Source organism: Protopterus annectens, chromosome 5.part0 (genome assembly GCF_019279795.1).
Source record: "Protopterus annectens isolate FY-2018-M chromosome 5.part0, PAN1.0, whole genome shotgun sequence".
In the NCBI taxonomy this organism is placed as follows: domain Eukaryota; kingdom Metazoa; phylum Chordata; order Ceratodontiformes; family Protopteridae; genus Protopterus; species Protopterus annectens.
Window position 1 is genome coordinate 7,968,900 of NC_056735.1, and position 17,474 is coordinate 7,986,373.

At 39.5% G+C, this 17,474-nt stretch overlaps 1 protein-coding gene across 1 annotated transcript in view; it reads right to left on the minus strand.

Annotated features, from left to right (window-relative positions):
* Positions 1-17,196, minus strand: part of CYFIP1 (cytoplasmic FMR1 interacting protein 1) — a 2,370,671-nt gene extending 2,353,475 nt beyond the window's left edge. The window contains exon 1 of the mRNA XM_044072062.1: positions 17,076-17,196. Within this exon, the coding sequence (XP_043927997.1) occupies positions 17,076-17,192 (117 nt within the window). The 5' untranslated portion in view covers positions 17,193-17,196. The remainder of the gene's footprint in view (positions 1-17,075) is intronic.
* Positions 17,197-17,474: the final 278 nt, after the last annotated feature.

The window sequence follows — 17,474 nt, forward strand, 5'->3', positions numbered from 1 at the left end:
GCAACTCCTTCAAGTCTGGTTGTTCAGGTTGTGACATTTTGCTTTTCAATTGAGATAACAAAAACTGTTGATACTTTAACATATGGAACTGACAGTTTAATGCCCTCAAAGTTAAAGTGGCCGAGGTGTATACCTTTTTCCCCCACCTTTCTAAAGCTCTGGAATCCCTCTCTGAAGGTAATGGATTTTTAGCAGTGGAGGCCTTAATTCCCTTGGGACCCTGTGAAATAGTTTCTGGGTCAGCCGCATGGCTTTTGTATAGGAATTGGTGTGAATCATGAACCCGGTAATACCCGTCAGGCTTGACTGGAGCTGGAGGTAAAGAATCTGGGTTACGGCTGGCCTCTGAATACACATCATCTAGTATGTCTAAGACAGGAGGGATAGCCAGAGGCCTGTGCTGAGGGAGCAAGAGGAAATCCCTGAGCCTTTTCTTGGAGTCTGAGTAATCTTGGCCTTCCCAGTGGAAGTGTTCCCTCAAGGTATGTAAGGTTTCCCCAAAAGAATAGTCCTCAGGGGGGGAGACAGAGGGAATGGACTCCTCTGCATCAGAATCTTCAAAAGGGGAGTATGAATGTTCCTGGTCTTCAGAATGTTCTGAAGTAATAGAGGCCTGGTCCGAGGAAGGGTATTCTTCCTCCACTCTGGGCCTTTTGTCCAAGGCGGGTTGAGAACTCCTGATAAGAGTAATCAAATCCTCAGCCATTTTGAGAATCTGTTTTTTTAGGCATGGGGCCTTGAGAGGGGCCCTGTGGAGCTTGTCTTTTAGTATGCATGGCTGCTTTAGATTTAGTGAAAGCCTTAATGGAAAAAGAAGAAAAAGGCCTGAAGACACCTTGAGAGGTGGCAGGCCTGTCTAAATTCTGAGTTTCCCCGCCAAGAGTGGCGTCGGTATCTGTAATCGGGGTGTGGGCCGAGGAGCCTGCGACCTCGGGCACAGAAGACACCGCTAAGGAAGTGTCCTCTGTAGTCAGGGGCTGCGTAGACGCCTCACTGAGAACTGGAGCACCTGCAGTCGGCTTTAGCGTGGTGTCGGTAGAAGTCGCGGACCTCGTATGTCGGTCCTTATCTTTGCGTTTTTTACTCAAAACTGGAGTCTGAGTATACGATGACATAATGTAATTAAACTTTTTGCCAAAATAGTGGTGGGCGAACTATGCCTGACGCTTAATAGTGCGTTTGTTGAATGTAGCACAAAAACGACAGGCCGAGACGTCGTGGTCTGGGCCTAAGCAAGGAATGCAGAGGGAATGGAAATCCTTATGCGGTATTTGCTTCCCACATGAAATGCAATTATTAACTTTGTCTGACATCGGTCTGAGGCAAGAAAAGTTTCCCCAACGGGGTACTTAGCTTTCAAGAAGACTTCGGTTGAAAAATATTCGTAATCTTAGGAGCTGGCCGACCGACACTTGTGAACTGCTTCTGCTTCGGGCATCGCGCGGCAAGAAAGACTGACGAAAATGGCATTGGCTGGTTCTTTCATACCCCTGCCGCACTGACGTCAGGGAAGAAGCAACGACATCAGACGCCGGACCTAGACTTTGGAATTCGGCCGACCGAGGACCCGCCTAACAGCAGGATAACCCATCTGTTATGACTGCAGCTGTATGCACGATGAACATCTGCAAATAGTAAATTGTGGTCAAAGTACTTATTTTTGACAAAAATCCACATTGCTGGGGAATAAAGACACCATATTTTAATGCAGTCTAATACTTGCTCATAAAATAACCTTTCAAGCACTTTTGCAAGACAGAGAAGTTTAATCATAGGTCTTGATGTTGGCAGTCTTGGATGAGCAGGTTTTGGGAGTTGGTGCACAAAGTACAGTTTTGTGCCCACCATAAATGTAGATGATAGTGTGTTCACCCTGCTGCAGTCATCACACTTGGGTTATCCTGCCTTCAGGCGGTCCCGCAGTCAGCCTGAGTTCCAAAGTCTTGGTCCGGCGTCGTTTGCTGTCACTTCTTCCCCGACGTCACAACACCAGGGGTATACAAGAGGCATCCGACGCCATTTTCTTCAGTTTTTCTTGCCCCAGATGTCAGGTGCCCCCAATAGGTAGGCAAAATATATATATATATATATATATATATATATATATATATATATATATATAGCTAGATAAAAATAAAACGATACCTTTAGGCACAAGCAAATGGACCACAGAGGCTGAATAGGATAGAGTGGTATAGATAAGTTCAGCTAGTTCAGAGGGGATGGAGGGAGGGTAACCTAGACTGCAGCAGGGTGAACACTCGAACATCTACATTTATGGTAGGTACAAAACTGTACTATGTTCATCGTGTTACCCTGCTGCAGTAATAGCTTTGGGATTCAAGGATGGGAGGTGGAGTTAAACGGGGTTAGAAGGAGCTAGTAGGCCCGGCAAAACCAGCTCTAGTCTTAGAATATAGAGGTAAGTGATAGTGTTTGGTGAAGGTGTGCACTGAATTCCAAGTTGCAGCTTCCAGAATATCCTTGGTTGGCACTCCCCTGAGAAAGGCTGCTGATGTAGCTATAGCCCTGGTGGAGTGGGACCTAATGTTAGCAAGTACCGGTTTCCCATGATGCGTGTAGCAGAAATGTATGCAATGCCCTATCCATTTAGAAATGGTTTGTTTTGAGATAGCTTTTCCTTGTGATCCTGTAGCATAGGCTACAAAGAGCTGGTCAGAATTTCTGAAAGCCTTAGTTTTATCCAAGTAGTAACGTAAGCGGATAACATATGCATACTAAATCTAGAGCGATTAGTTAATTTTTTTCAATTACTCACAAACACTGGCTAATTCACAATGTATGTACTGTACCTGTGTGTACTATGTATGTATTCTACCATTCCAAAGTTCAGCTGTACACCACAAATCTATTACTTACCTTTATTTTAAAATTAAATAAATATGTAATTGCCTGTGAATGTCCAAAGAGTGCAAGAGTCTTTCTCCTTTGTTCTAGGGATTTGGAAAAAGGTGGGCAAATGAATGGTTTGGTTTAGGGCCACACTGGATACCACCTTTGGCATAAAGGAAGGATTAGTTCGTAGAGAGACTCTGTCTTGATGAAAAATGAGGAAAGGCTCCACTGCCATTAGTGCCTGTAGCTCTGAGACTCTTCTAGCTGAGGTTATTGCAAGTAGCAGGGCAGTTTTCCATGAAAGAAATTTTAAATTGGCTGAAAAAGCTGGTTCAAAGGGCGGCAGTGTAAACTTTTCCAGAACAAAGTTGAGATCCCAAGTAGGTGTTGGTGCTCTCCTTGGTGGTATTATGTTCTTAGCCCCTCTGAGGTACTGTCTTAGGAGTGGATGTGAGAACAAAGGAGGATCCGTGTTGTAATGAGATGAAATTGCTGAGGCGTGGATCTTAACAAATGAAAAGGAAAGACCTTTGTGCAACATCTCAGTTAAATATTGTAGAATCTGTGGAATGTTTGGATTTAGGGGATTTTGGCCTTTAGCCTGGTTCCAGCTGCAAAATCTTCTCCATTTGTCTGAATAGGTTTTCCTGGTGCTGGGCCTCCTGGCCTCCAGAATGACATCCATAACTGCTTTGGATAGAGGTGTTGGCTGGTTGTTAAGGTTATTTGTCATGCAGCCAGGTTTAAAGTCTTGAGCTGGCTGTGTAGAATCTGATTGTCTCGCTGGATGAGCAGGTGAGGAATTTGTGGTAAAATCCATGGTGGGCCGTGGGCCATGTTCCTTAAAATTGGATACCAATGATGGCGTGGCCAGTCTGGTGCAATGAGTATCATTTGTGGCCTCTCTAATCTGACTTTCAGCAATACCTTTGCTAGAAGAGGCAGTGGAAGAAAGGCATATACTGTTGATGTTTTCCAACTGAATGAGAGGGCGTCCACTTTCCAAGTTTGTGGATGGAATGTCCTTGTGCAAAATTTTTGAAATTGGTAGTTTTGGGGGCTTGCAAACAGATCTATGTCTGGGAGTCCCCATTTTTGAGCTATCATTGCAAATACTTGTGGATCTAGTTTCCACTCGTGTGGATCCATGATGTTTCTGCTTAGGTCGTCTGCCAATGTGTTTTTCTTTCCTGGCAGGAATTGTGCATGGAATTGAACCTGGTAAGACAGTGCAGTGTTCCACAAGGTCATTGCTTGCCTGCATAGAGGGTAGGAATGTGTGCCCCCTTGCTTGTTTATGTACCACATTACTGTGGTATTGTCCACCTTTATTATTAGTTGTCCTGGGTGTAACAGGTTCTTGAAAGCTGTTAGGGCATTCTGTACTGCTAGCATTTCTTTTTGATTGATATGTAGATGCCTCTGATCTGTAGTCCATTTGCCCTGAATGCACTGTCCTGCCATGTGTGCTCCCCAGGCACAGTCCGATGCATCTGTTGTCATAGTTTGCCTGGCTGTGGGTAAGGTGAAAGGCTGACCCTTGTCGAGGTGACATGTCTGTGCCCACCATAGACACTCCTGTTGAAGGCAGGGAATGACTGGTATCATTGTTTCCAAGCTGTGGCTGTGCTGAGTCCATATGCTTTTCAGGTACCATTGTAATTTCGTCATATGCAGTTTTGCAAATGGTAGTAGTATGCAAGATGCCATGAATCCCAAGGCCTGCAGAATTTTTCTTGCAGGGAGTTGGGTCTTTGTTGCCATTATTTTGAAATATTGAGTCAGCTGTTGTTTCTTGTCTGGCGTGAGATAAGCCACCTGGGCCATTGTACTCAAGCTGGCACCCAGGAATATTATGTTTTGTGAGGGCACTAGTTTTGATTTCTTTTCATTTACTGTGTACCCTAGGCAACTTAGAAGGTGTTTGACAAATGCCAGATGCTTTAAAAGAATGTCCTTGCTTTCTGCTTGAATAAGGCAGTCATCCGGGTATGGGTATATTTGAATTCCTCTTTGTCTGCAATATGCAATTACTGGTGCCAGGCATTTTGTAAAGACCCTGGGCGCAGTAGATAAGCCAAAGGGCAGTGCAGAGAATTGATAATGCGTTGAACCTGCAATGAAGCGGAAGTATCTTCTGCAATTTTGTCTGATAGAGACATGCAGGTATGCCTCCTTGAGGTCCAACGTTACTAGCCAAACATTCTTGCCCAGCATGAGAAGAAGCTGCTGTAGTGTTAGCATCTTGAATTTTGGTACTTGCAGATAGGTGTTCAGAATTGAAAGATCCAGAATGGGTCTCCATGCTTTGTCCTTTCTTGGGATTAGAAACAGTCTTGAGTAAAATCCTTGTCCTTGCTCCTGTGTAGGTACCTGTTGAATGGCTCTCATGTCCATGAGAGCTGTAATTTGTTTTTGTGCCTCTGCCCATTGATTTGGCGGCAGGTTTGGCATTCCTTTTATCCTTGGTAAGGTATGAAAGTGGAATCTGTATCCTTGAGAGACAATGTCTAGAACCCATTTGTCTTTTGTGGTGATGTGCCAGTTGTCTGCAAAAAATGCTAATTTTCCTCCCAAGGGAGCTGCCAGGAGAGATTTGCTTGGTAGTTTGAGGATTGAGTCATTGTGTTTGTCTTCTGCTAGCCTGGGGCCTGTCTTCTCCTCCTTTCTGGGTAGCAGTACCCCATTGGCGAGGTTTGTAAGGGCCTTGTGACTGACCTCTGCCCCTTGGGCGTCTGTATTTGGCTCTCTGTGACCTGTCAGAAGCCGGAAAGGACCAGTTTTTCGTTGGCCAATTTCTGCTGAAACGAGGGGGTTGTACCTGCAAAAAATCCTTGACCGTCTGCATAGACTTCGCCTTATCCTCCATTTTCTTTAAATCCTCTTCTGCTTTGACACCAAATAATACATTCTGCTGTAAAGGTGCATCCAATAATTTTGCTTTAACATGATCAGGAAGGGTTTGTTCTTTTAACCAAGCATGTCTACGTATGACACAGCCAGTAACAGTTGTGCTACAGGAAGCTTCCAATGAATCAAATCCACATTGTAAAGTTTGTTTGCCCACCTGTTAGCTGCATGCAACAGATCCTGCATTTCCTTGAATTCTGACTGTTCAGTATGTGTGCTCATTTTTTGTTTTAACTGAGACATTAGGAATTGCTGATATTTCAGGATGTGAAACTGACAATTTAATGCTCTCATAGCCAGAGTTGCTGAGGTGTATATTTTCTTTCCCCATCTATCTAGGGCTCTGGAATCCCTTTCAGAGGGCACAGGATTTTTAGCCATAGAAGCTTTAGCTCCCTTAGGACCCTGGGAAATTGTTTCTGGGTCAGCCACAGGGCTTTTATAAAGGAATTTGTGTGAGTCTGGTACTCTGTAGTATCTGTCTGGTTTGGCTGGAGCAGGAGGTAGAGAGTCTGGATTTAGACTAGACTCCAAGTAAACATCATCCACAATATCCAAAACTGGAGGGATAGCAAGAGGTCTGTGCTGGGGTAGTAAAAGGAACTCTCTGAGCCTTTTCTTAGAATCAGAGTAGTCCTGGCCTTCCCAGTGGAAATGTTCCCTCATGGTATGTAAAGTTTTCCCAAAGGAGTAGTCTTCAGGGGGAGATGATAAAGGAATAGAGTCTTCAGCATAAGAGTCTTCATAAGGTGGAAAAGTGTAATCCTGTTCCTCAGAAGAATCTGAGGAAACTGAAACCTGGTCAGAGGAAGCATAATCCTCCACTTGTCTTGGTCTTTTATCAGGAGGGGGATGGGAACCCCTGATAAGGGTAATCAAATCTTCAGCTATCTTAAGCATCTGTTTCCTAGGCATGGGGCCTTGAACTGTAGACTGATATACAGTCTTCTTTGGTTTTAAAGGAGTTTTAAGCTTAGCATAAGATTTAATGATGAGTGTAGTCGGTCTGAAGACACCTTCTGCAACTGAAGGTGTTTCCACAGCACCGGGATCTACTTCTGCTCCGGTTTCGGAAGGGCCTAATGAAGATGGAGCGTCGGTCTAGTAGACTCCGCTTGAGAGTCCGCAGCTGTCTGGGGTTCCAGTTCTGCGGTCGTCAGGGGCTGCGTAGGTGCCTCACTGAAAACCGGAGAACCGGCGACAGGCCCAGCAGAGGCCTCGGAGTCTGGCTTGTTCCTAGGCTGCCTGTCCTTATCCTTGCGTTTTTTATGGATACCGGTAGTCAGCTGCTCCGACAGCATGATATAATTAAATTTCCTATCAAAGTAATGTTGTGCGAATTCAAAACGGCGTTTGATAGTTCGTTTATTAAACCTAGCACAAAACTGACAACCTGTGACGTCGTGGTCTGGGCCTAGGCAAGGAATACAATAGGAATGGAAGCCTTGTGAGGTATTTGCTTCCCACAAGAAATGCAATTGTTAACTTTTTCTGACAGCCTGAGGCAAGAAAAGGTTCCCCAATGGGGTACTTAGCTTTATTAAAGACTTCGGACTGAAATTCGAATCGAAAATCTCAGGTGTCGGCCGACCGGCACTTGCGAACTGCTTCTGCTTCGGGCACCGCGCGGCAAGAAGGACTGAAGAAAATGGCGTTGGATGCCTCTTGTATATCTCTGGTGCTCTGATGTCAGGGAAGAAGCGACAGCAACAGACGCCGGACCAAGACTTTGGAACTCAGGCCGACTGCAGGACCGCCCGACGGCAGGATAACCCAAGTGTGATGACTGCAGCAGGGTAACACGATGAACATCAGCCTATTCTTGAATTGTGGTACTGACCTGTGGTCAAGACAGAGGTCAAAATATGTGCAAGAGGATTGCAGTGTTTCACTGTTGAGCTTAAACATCAGGCAAGGAATTCTGTAGAACTTTGGATTGTAGTCCGATTACAATTTATCTAACAGCTTCTTCACTCCCTTTTTTGTAATAGCTTTGAAGCAGAACAGTAAACAGTGGATTAAGTGGTGAAGTAGTTTGTCAGGGGGTTGCTAGGTATCAGTGTGCAGGGGTTGTGAGGATTTTAACAGCATTAAGTTTATCGAGATTAATCTGTTGAGTAGTAGGATTCATGTTGTAGTATACCAAAAGCATCATGGATGACAGATTCTGTATCTGTAATGATCGTCGATTGAAGACTTCAGTTTTACTTACGTTTAGTCTAGTAGTGCTTTTTAAGGTATGCCAGTTGTTGAACTTTATTGGATGTTTGGGTCTTTTATCCATTTTTTCCAAGCATTACTCTACTTCTTTGTCAGAGTAGTTCTGTTAGTCAGGGGATCATTTTGCCTTTCAGTCTTCTAGCGTTCGGTAGGAACAGCTTGTTCTACACTCTACAGAAATGTCATAGAACTGTGTGAGCGTGGTAGTAAGGTAGGTTAGTTGCATGGCATATGGGATACTGATCAATAAGATTCAGGATAGTAAGTAGTAGGTCTTTGAAGGCCTTTGCTATCTTTCTTGTTAATGGATATACTGGAGGAGGTTTGGTACTTTAAATGACTAGGTGGAGAATATTGGGTTGTGGTCACTTGAAGCTGGTAGTTTAGTAAGTGATTGAATGTATTCTGGTATATTGGTCATTAGATATTTAGTATGAAGCTTTAAGTGTTAGTCTGGTTCGCTCCTGCACTAGCTGTGTATGGTTGTAACTGTTAAATAATCTAATGAGTTTTGGCTTTAGTTGATTACTGTAGTCTAAATTCCTATCACCCAGGATAATCAGTTTACAATGCTCGGCCAGAAGTAGGATTTTTCTGAAGTTCTTCCAGGATTGTGGCTGAGCTTGGCAGTGGAATGTACACTGTACCAATAAATACAAATCCAACTTGATGGCCACACTAAATTATCAGCACCCAGTGAGGATCAATGTCATTGGCAAAATTATTTTTCTAATCAAAACGGTGGGGGGGGGGGTCCAGTTTTATGTACCGGAGTAAGAACCCCACATTTCTTGTTCCTGTTCTAGTCTTGGAAAACAAAGTAGTGTTGCGTGAAGCTTAATGGAATCCATGAGTTACATCTAAGCCATGATTCTGTAAGAAAATTTCTGAAAGATATCGAAACAGTCATGTTTCTATATGAACCTATTTACTACATTTAGAAAATCTATAAATAGGCTTTTGGGTCTGGATCAGTATTGTTTCGCATACAAGTAGTTAGCATTTTTGATTAAAGTTTTGTTATGCTAGTATTAAGCTGTAATGAATGCTGCCGAAGTACATCTTGTATCAGGAGTATTTCGAGTACGGTGGAAAATGGTGAACTGGCCAAAAAAAAATCAGTTCTGTTTTGAATTTCATGTAGGCTATGCTTTTGTTTCAGAATCTGCAAAATTTTACTATCAAGCCCCTAAACATGCATTACTATACGGTACAAATAATGACAAATTACTGATCGAGAGCTGTTGACTAGGAGTGCTATGAGGGAAATTTCTAAGAAACAAAAAATTAAAGCTGAATTTCACAGATTAAAGACTGACATGGAAGACTTGGTATTTGCAAAATTAGACCAATTACTTTAGAAAGGATATGTGGAAAATATATAAAATGAATATACTAAAAGCTATTTAAGGATTAATAGAGATAATATAGCAAGACACTAAACTGTATGACTTTTTGCAGATTGACTCATCAAGGATACCTTTTAAGACTGGTAAGGCGCATAAGGTGTTTGAGGAAAGATCACATGAATATGAAAGCTATTAGCGCACAAGCCATTACATTTTTTCCTGGACTGCCCTAGAACAAAGGTTCTATAAGAAGAAACATCTACAGATCTGCAATTAAATGTTAGCAAATGCTTTTAGACTTATTGTGGTAGGAAAATCTTGAAGATAAGATGATAACAATTACCTGTTTTATTTAGAAAACTCAGGACTACAAGAAGTAGTGCATTCTAAGACTTGGAATACGCATGATACTGCAGAAGATTTAAATAATAATATTCTCCTGTACATTTCTTGGTTAATAAGAAATATAATGACTCTACTATTCGGTATTATGACTAAAGATCCCCTACCTTCTTTTCACTAAGTGCCATTGCATCTTTTAGATCCACATGAGCTATCAACTCAGGTACATGAGGCAAACACTGTGCGAGAGACAGATGAAGCTATGAGCAAAGCCTAGGTTTGGACTGCTGCAGACTGAAACGCCAAACAATTAATATGAGGATGTTACCCACGAATGACTTGTTAATGCAACAAGACCAATTAATGATTTACTGGAGTTTAATCTCTTAAAAGGGAGGTTAACTTAAAAAAAAATAACATGCATTTACACACCACTGCTGTATAAAATAAGTACAGAAAAGAAAAATGATCAAGCCAGGAAATATCCTTTACTGAATAACTCACAGCAAGTGCTTTTGTTTTAAACAAGATTTGTGAGACCATTAAAAATCACATGCTTAAATATATAATCAACGAAAATGAAGAATGCACAAACTACTGAAGCAAATACACAACGAATGAGGAGCCACCAAGCTGGACAAACGATTCCTTGAGTTGTACACCAAACCACACACTATTACTTAAAATAAAATAACAAATAATCCACAAATTCATGTAAGCGCTTTCGTTTAAGCCTTGTTAAACATCATCAGACAATTTGAAAATCATGACATCACTTCCCTTTTATACTATCTAAATCACTTCAATTAAAACATAATTAATTAGCTCATGATGCTGCTGTTAATAACACACTATATTACTTTTTTCCTAAGAAAATGCAATTGATGAAAACCATGAAATAAGATGTGCATTATACATAACTCTCATATGTGGGGGACATTCAGAGTCTAAATACATTTTGTGTAAAAAAAATAATAAATATACTATCTTATAAATGTGCATACTTTAGAATGCATGAATAAATAAATACTGTATGTCTTTGTATATATTAATACCATATAAACAAACTGTTCTATGATATATATTTTTATGCATAATTTCTTTAAAACATTATAGGAAAACATTTTGTCAAGTATAAATCTGTTTAAACTGCATGTTACCCAATTACTGTGAGCACCACTGAATACAGTATGACTCACACAACTTTGTTTCAATGTAATGCTTTCAGTTTTAGTACTGGGGGTGATTGAGATGCGCTCATTTATTCCGGGCCACATATCTGCTTGTGTTCTTATTTGCCATTGCAATTCTTTAAGTTCTAAATACTTTTTAAGTTCTCCTATCCTCTATTTCCACCTGGTCGATCACTATAAAAGAAAACTGGTGATTTCTATACTCAATGATTTATTTATATTATTTATTTATTTATTTCAGTTTGGTGACCGGGGAAGTCCACTGGGCTCAAGAGCCCATTTTCAGTGGAGGCCCGTGCAGAAAAGCTCCACAATACAAAGTTACATTACATAGAGAATTACAAGAAAAATATTTGCATTGCAATCAACAGGTAGTATTACAGTCAAAACAGGTATCATTTAGTAAAGACAGCAAAACTATTAAACATTTTTCTAGAGAAAGGCAGGCATACAGTGTGATGGCTGGATGTTACTGTTTAGTTACATTTATACTGTAAGTGTACGAGAGAAATTAGGGAGGTATGAAGGTTAGCCAGGAGAGGAGGAGGAGCAGAGCTTAGGAGGTATGTGTTGAAGAGTACAGTTACATTTCCTGTGAAGAAACAGGTAAGAATGAAGTTGTGTTTTGAAGGTGTGTGGATTGTCACAGGTCCTCAGAGTAGAGGGCAGGGCATTCCATTTTTTTGGCTAGGGAAAAGGAGAGTAGAAGCTGACCAGCTGGGTGTTTTCTTTGGGCTAATTGTCTTTCTGTTTTTCCTATATAGAAAGTTGGGCATGAATTGCATATAGCCAGGTAGACAACGGCTTTTGAGAGTCATGTATAATGCACATTTTATTTAAGCACTTGATTTTATGGTTTTCATCATTAATTGCATGTTCTTAGGAAAAAAGTAATATAGTATGTTATTAACAGCAGCATCATGAGCTAACTGATTAATTATGTTTTAAGTGAAGTTATTTAGATAGTATAAAAGGAAGTGATGTCATGATTTTCAAATTGACTGATGAAGTTTAACAAGGCTTAAACGAAAGCACTTACATGAATTTATGTGGATTATTTATTTTATTTTAAGTAATAAAGTGTGTGGTTTGGTGTACAACTCAAGGAATCGTTTGTCTACCTTGGTGGCTCCTCGTTCGTTGTGTATTTGCTTAAATATATAACTAGTCACAGGATTCAAATCATGTCAAAATGCAGTTCCAACAACTGATAGAGACCAAAGCCAAAAATATAAAAATCCAAACCATACAAACTGGCAAGACCACCACAGCTGATAGGACTGTTCTTGAATAAAAATGTAAAAACATAAAACCAGATAAGTGCTTTCGTGTTGTGTCACCAACGCTTCTTCACATCATACAAAATAGTCACTCAGTGAATACTTAATAACAAACAGTCAACCAATGGCTGTATTATTTCAATCAAGTCTAACCAGTCACAATTCTATATCAATTTACGTCCTCTTAAGTCTGGTTTAAGGGAAACACACCCATTAAGACCTGGCTATCTATCAGCCTGCATCTTTACAATCCATTTTAGTTCAGCAGTCTCTGTGACATTAATTAAATCACCCCCTCTATTATTCATTTGTATACATTGAAGTACCCTAAAAGTAAAGCTATGACTTCTATTATCTTTAATGTGCTTTGCTAAGGCATTACTGTCATTTACATGACATTAGAACAGGCAATGTCCAAAAATTCTACCTTTCAGTTTTTTGTTAGTCTTACCAACATAGAAACTGCAGCAGGACTGACCGGTAGCTAAATAAATGACATGTTGTGTACAACAGTCAGCACAGAACCTAGGTTGAAAAGTAAAACCGAGACGAGGGTGTCTAAAAATATGTTCCTTGGTGATAGCAGAACAGGCCCTGCAATTTCGACACATATAGGTACCTTTTCCTACCCGAATGGGGGGTCTAGTACCTCTACAAGCTGGTGGCTGACCACGACACAATTGTCTTTTCAAATTCAAAACATTTTGTATAGAAAACAGGGTCTATGTCCAACTATGTCAGCTGTTTTGGCATAAATCGTTAAAAGTCTCCAGTTCTTCTGTATAATATCACAAAGCAGACCTATATCACTGGTATATCTAATATCAAATCTAAGTTTATGAGTATATTGTGAGGGTGGAGTATTCTTATTAGTACAATGGTTTCTCTGAGAGAAGTATGGTGCAGCAATGGTTCTCCTCTCATTGTTTACCGACTCTGTTTCTATTTAACATTTTCTTTTTATAACCTCTCTGTGAAAAAAGGTCCATCATATTATTTATATTAGTCTCAAAGACATTATCATCCATACATAGTCTTGACACCCTCATAAATTGACTTCTTACAACATTTGGATAAATAAATCTGGGGTGTATACTATCATATATTAATAAACCATTCTTCAAGACATAACGAAGTATTAACTCTCCCTTCAGGATTAATAGCCAAGTGCACATCCAGAAAATCCATCTCATTGCCTGAAGTAGACATTGTGAATTTTAAGAAATCAGTGGTACAATTAATATACTCAATAAAGGTATCCAATTCCTCTGCTGTACCCCCCCCCCCCATATAAAAAAGACGTCATCAACAAAATGACGATAGAACTTCATATTTTGGTAATGTAAGTTGTTAATAAACACACAAGTCTTCCCCCATTGACTCATTATTAAGTTTGCACAGGAGTCTGTACAGGGGATACCCATGGTAACCCCCATTTCTGTATGTAAATTGCATCTCCATACACAAATATATTGTTGTTTAGTACAAGTTCTAACAAAGAAAAATATTATTAATAGTGGTAGTGTATTTATGTGTCAATATATCCCTTAAAGTATCCAAACCATAGTCATTTGGAATACAGGTAAACATATTTAACATCTAATGTTACAAACTGAGCCCATTCATATTACCAAAGGATTCAGAAATTACATATAGCTCATTTCAAACAGTTCTACATCCATCAAACAGTGGGAAGAGAAGTCAAAATACTTTTTTATTTACTTTCTATGTAAATGGAACACGCCTGAGTCACCCATCCTTTTCCTGACACTATCGGGCGTAATGGAGGGTCAGTCAAGCTCTTATGTACCTTGGGTAGGCCATTTATCAATGGTATTTTCTGATGAACAACATATAAAAAAAATCACATAAGACCTTATCTATTGACCCATTCATCAACATTGCATATACTGTGTCATGTACATGACCTATTTATATTCTGTACTGTTTTCCCTGTTAATGATGCCATATATAGCTTCTTCATTCAACATTTTTAACATTCGTTGATAATAATCATTAAAATTCTTTTTAAGTCCAATAAGGCTTCCCTTTCTGCTTCAGTTAAATTATAAAAGGATTTCCGATGTTCTCCATATAGGAAATCACATATATCATCTTCACAGACCATAACAAGTGTTTATATATGTGCAGGTAGCTGCGGTGCTGGGTCAATTAAGCCATGGAGCAATTATGTTATCAGTTTTACCATCAAAAATTAATTTAAGAGCTAAATTACAACAAAACAGATGTAAATCAAGTAAAGCATCACCCACATTGGATGAAACAGCAGGAATAAAACTCAATCCCTTGTTTAGTACAGAGAGTTCTGCTGGTTTCAATACATAGTCAGATAGGTTATAAACCTAATTATTCATCTCCTTATCTTCCGTGCTTCGTGCATTCGTTCTTTGGAATGTTTCATCTTGAAGCACCCACTGCTGACCTAGCGTGGCAATCATACCTTCACCGGTAGTAATGGAAAAAACGTTGTTACGGACGATTTCTGTTTTGGTCTAGCCCCTATTAGCTGATAACTCACCCCACTAGTTCTACCAGATCCATTGGAAACATAGGCAGCAATTAAATTAGTAGATGGTAAATCCATTGTCTTCTGAGGCAGCTGATCATCTATTTTATCATGGCTGTCAGAAGGTTTTTCTGCAGAAATTGCATCCACTAAGGTTTCAGAGATTATACTTGAGAGTTCCGAAGAGCGGGTTTCATCATAAGATCGCTCTGAACTTCTCGGCCACACAAAAATATGGCCAGATGAAAAATCATTAAAAAGTCTCTCATCAGCTTTTTAGACTTTATATGTTGCAACTTCAAATCATAAGTAGACACATTAGTAAAGACAGTTTCTAGCATACATGTATATTGTTCAACCATAAAACTTTGTTCAATGGTCTCTCTCAATAGTTCAACAGTCTCTAATAGCTTCTGCTCGATAGGTGAAAAATAATCAAGTAGAAGCCTAGTGTAATTAAAGTTCAAGTCCAGGTTCATCTGCTGCCATTTCTTAAGCAGTTCAGAATGGGTTTCCCCATAACCTGGCATACATAACACCTAATTCCCCTCGGAACTACTTTATAATGCAGGCACGCCTCCAGATGAAGGTGTTGCCACTGTTGTCTCCTTAAATTTAAACATATTGTCTTCCAAATCCCTTACCATTCTCAAAAACTCAGGGAAATCATTAGACATCGGTTGCAGATTATCATCAGATTTATTAAATGCAAGTCCAAGGAGTGAATTTTCCAAAGGATACTACTGGAAGGATTATAGCCCAATTCAACATTGTTTCCATCAGCCATGTTCAGTGTGGAACTAAAAAATCTTAGAAACCATGTCAAAATGTAGTTCCAACAACTGATAAGAGACCAAAGCCAAAAATATAAAAATCCAAACCATAAAAACTGGCAAGACCGCCACAGCTGATAGGACTGTTTTTAATAAAAATGTAAACATATAAAAACAAATAAGCGCTTTTGCTTTGTGTATCCAACGCTTCTTCAGATCATACAATATAGTCACTCAGTGAATGCAGACCAACAAAAAACTGAGAGACAGAATTTTTGGACATTTACATGACATTAGACCAGGCAATGAAAATAATGCTTAGAAAAGCACATCAAAGACAATAGAAATCATAGCTTTACTTTTAGGGTACTTCAATGTATACAAATGAATAACAGAGGGGGTGACAATTAATGTCACACAGAATTCTGAACTAAAATGGATTTTAAAGATGCAGGCTGATGGATACCCAGGTCTTAATGGGTGTGTTCCCCTTAAACTATGCTCAAGAGGACGTAAATTGATACAGAATTGTGACTGGTTAGACTTGATTGAAATAATACAGCCATTGGTTGACTGTTTGATATTAAGCATTTACTGATTGACTATTTTGTATGATCTGAAGAAGCGTTTGTGTTTTTACATTTTTATTAAAGAACAGTCCTATCAGCTGTGGTGGTCTTGCAAATTTTTATGGTTAGGATTCAAATCATGTGATGTAAAACTAGTACAATGTTTTTAAGTATTTTGTTTTAATTTACATTTAAAATTCAACATTTTATTCAACCTTGGAAGCCTTTCCAAGCATATTCTTTTAGCATTCAAGATATCTTCTATATCCCCACCCCTTGTATCTACTATCACTAAATCCAGCACATCAAGAAAGTTAAAATTAACATGTCCGACAATGTCTACTTAAAGCATTATTGTGGTCACCTATCTTTATTGCACAGCCAATTTCATATACCCTTTCATTAAATTTGCAAAGTCCTACCACCATAAAATGCTGCACAATTATCACAACACAAAACATGCACCAGGTTTACTTCCATACAATTAAGTATGCAGGGGACAAATACATATTTCCATTAGTGGCACAAACCACCTACTTCTTTTTAAAAACGTACATGATGGACAAAAAGCACAAGGAAATGTGCTCTTAACATCCTGAACCGTGACTGTTATTATTAAGCAACTGTTTAATGCTCTAACACTTTTTATTAAGTAAAGGAAAGCTGTGCCCTTATTTTCTTTATATCATCACCATCACAACCAGATAATACTCTCCAATTATCTGTTACTTCCTTCTGTCTTTCTACTGGAGTTATCAACCATACTTTACTTACACTTTGGTAAGGCACTGTGCAAATTTAATGAAGCAACTAGGCACACAACTAATACAACAGAAGTGCACATTTTTTTGCAGATAAAAGTAACCTCCTTTTAGCATTTACCTGGTGCATCAGATGACCCTTATGAAGAATGCTCTCATGATACAAAAGGCGGCATTCATTTTGGAGAAAATGTTATTCTGAATTTCTTAATTAATACATTTACACGGCAGAACATACACATTTCCATTTGATATATGTATTAAAACATACCATTCATACCTCATGAAGGCTTACCTGGTACAAGATGGAAGAAGGAAGCGGTTCAATACAGGGCTGCTGATCAGGCAGTGGCAGCTCCTCCAAAAGGTCAACGTTGGAAAGGGCATCTTCAAGTGTCACCTGGGCACTCATAGTCCTATGTAAAGAGCAAAACCAGTTCAGGCAAAAGCAGGAAAAAACAGTACAAACTTAATGATTTGTTAAAAAAATGGTTCACTAAGAACTGCAACAGTAGACTCTAGAGTAACTGAGCTCAGTTCTGCATCACAACTGAGACTGGGATCTATGGGTCTCAAATGTCCAAAAATAAATAAAATAGTTAAAAAAGAAAAGTGAATTTTGAAACTCACAGCTAAATTATTGCATCCCCTTGAAACCCCTTCTACTCAGTGACTCAGAGACTGCTGTACCTCA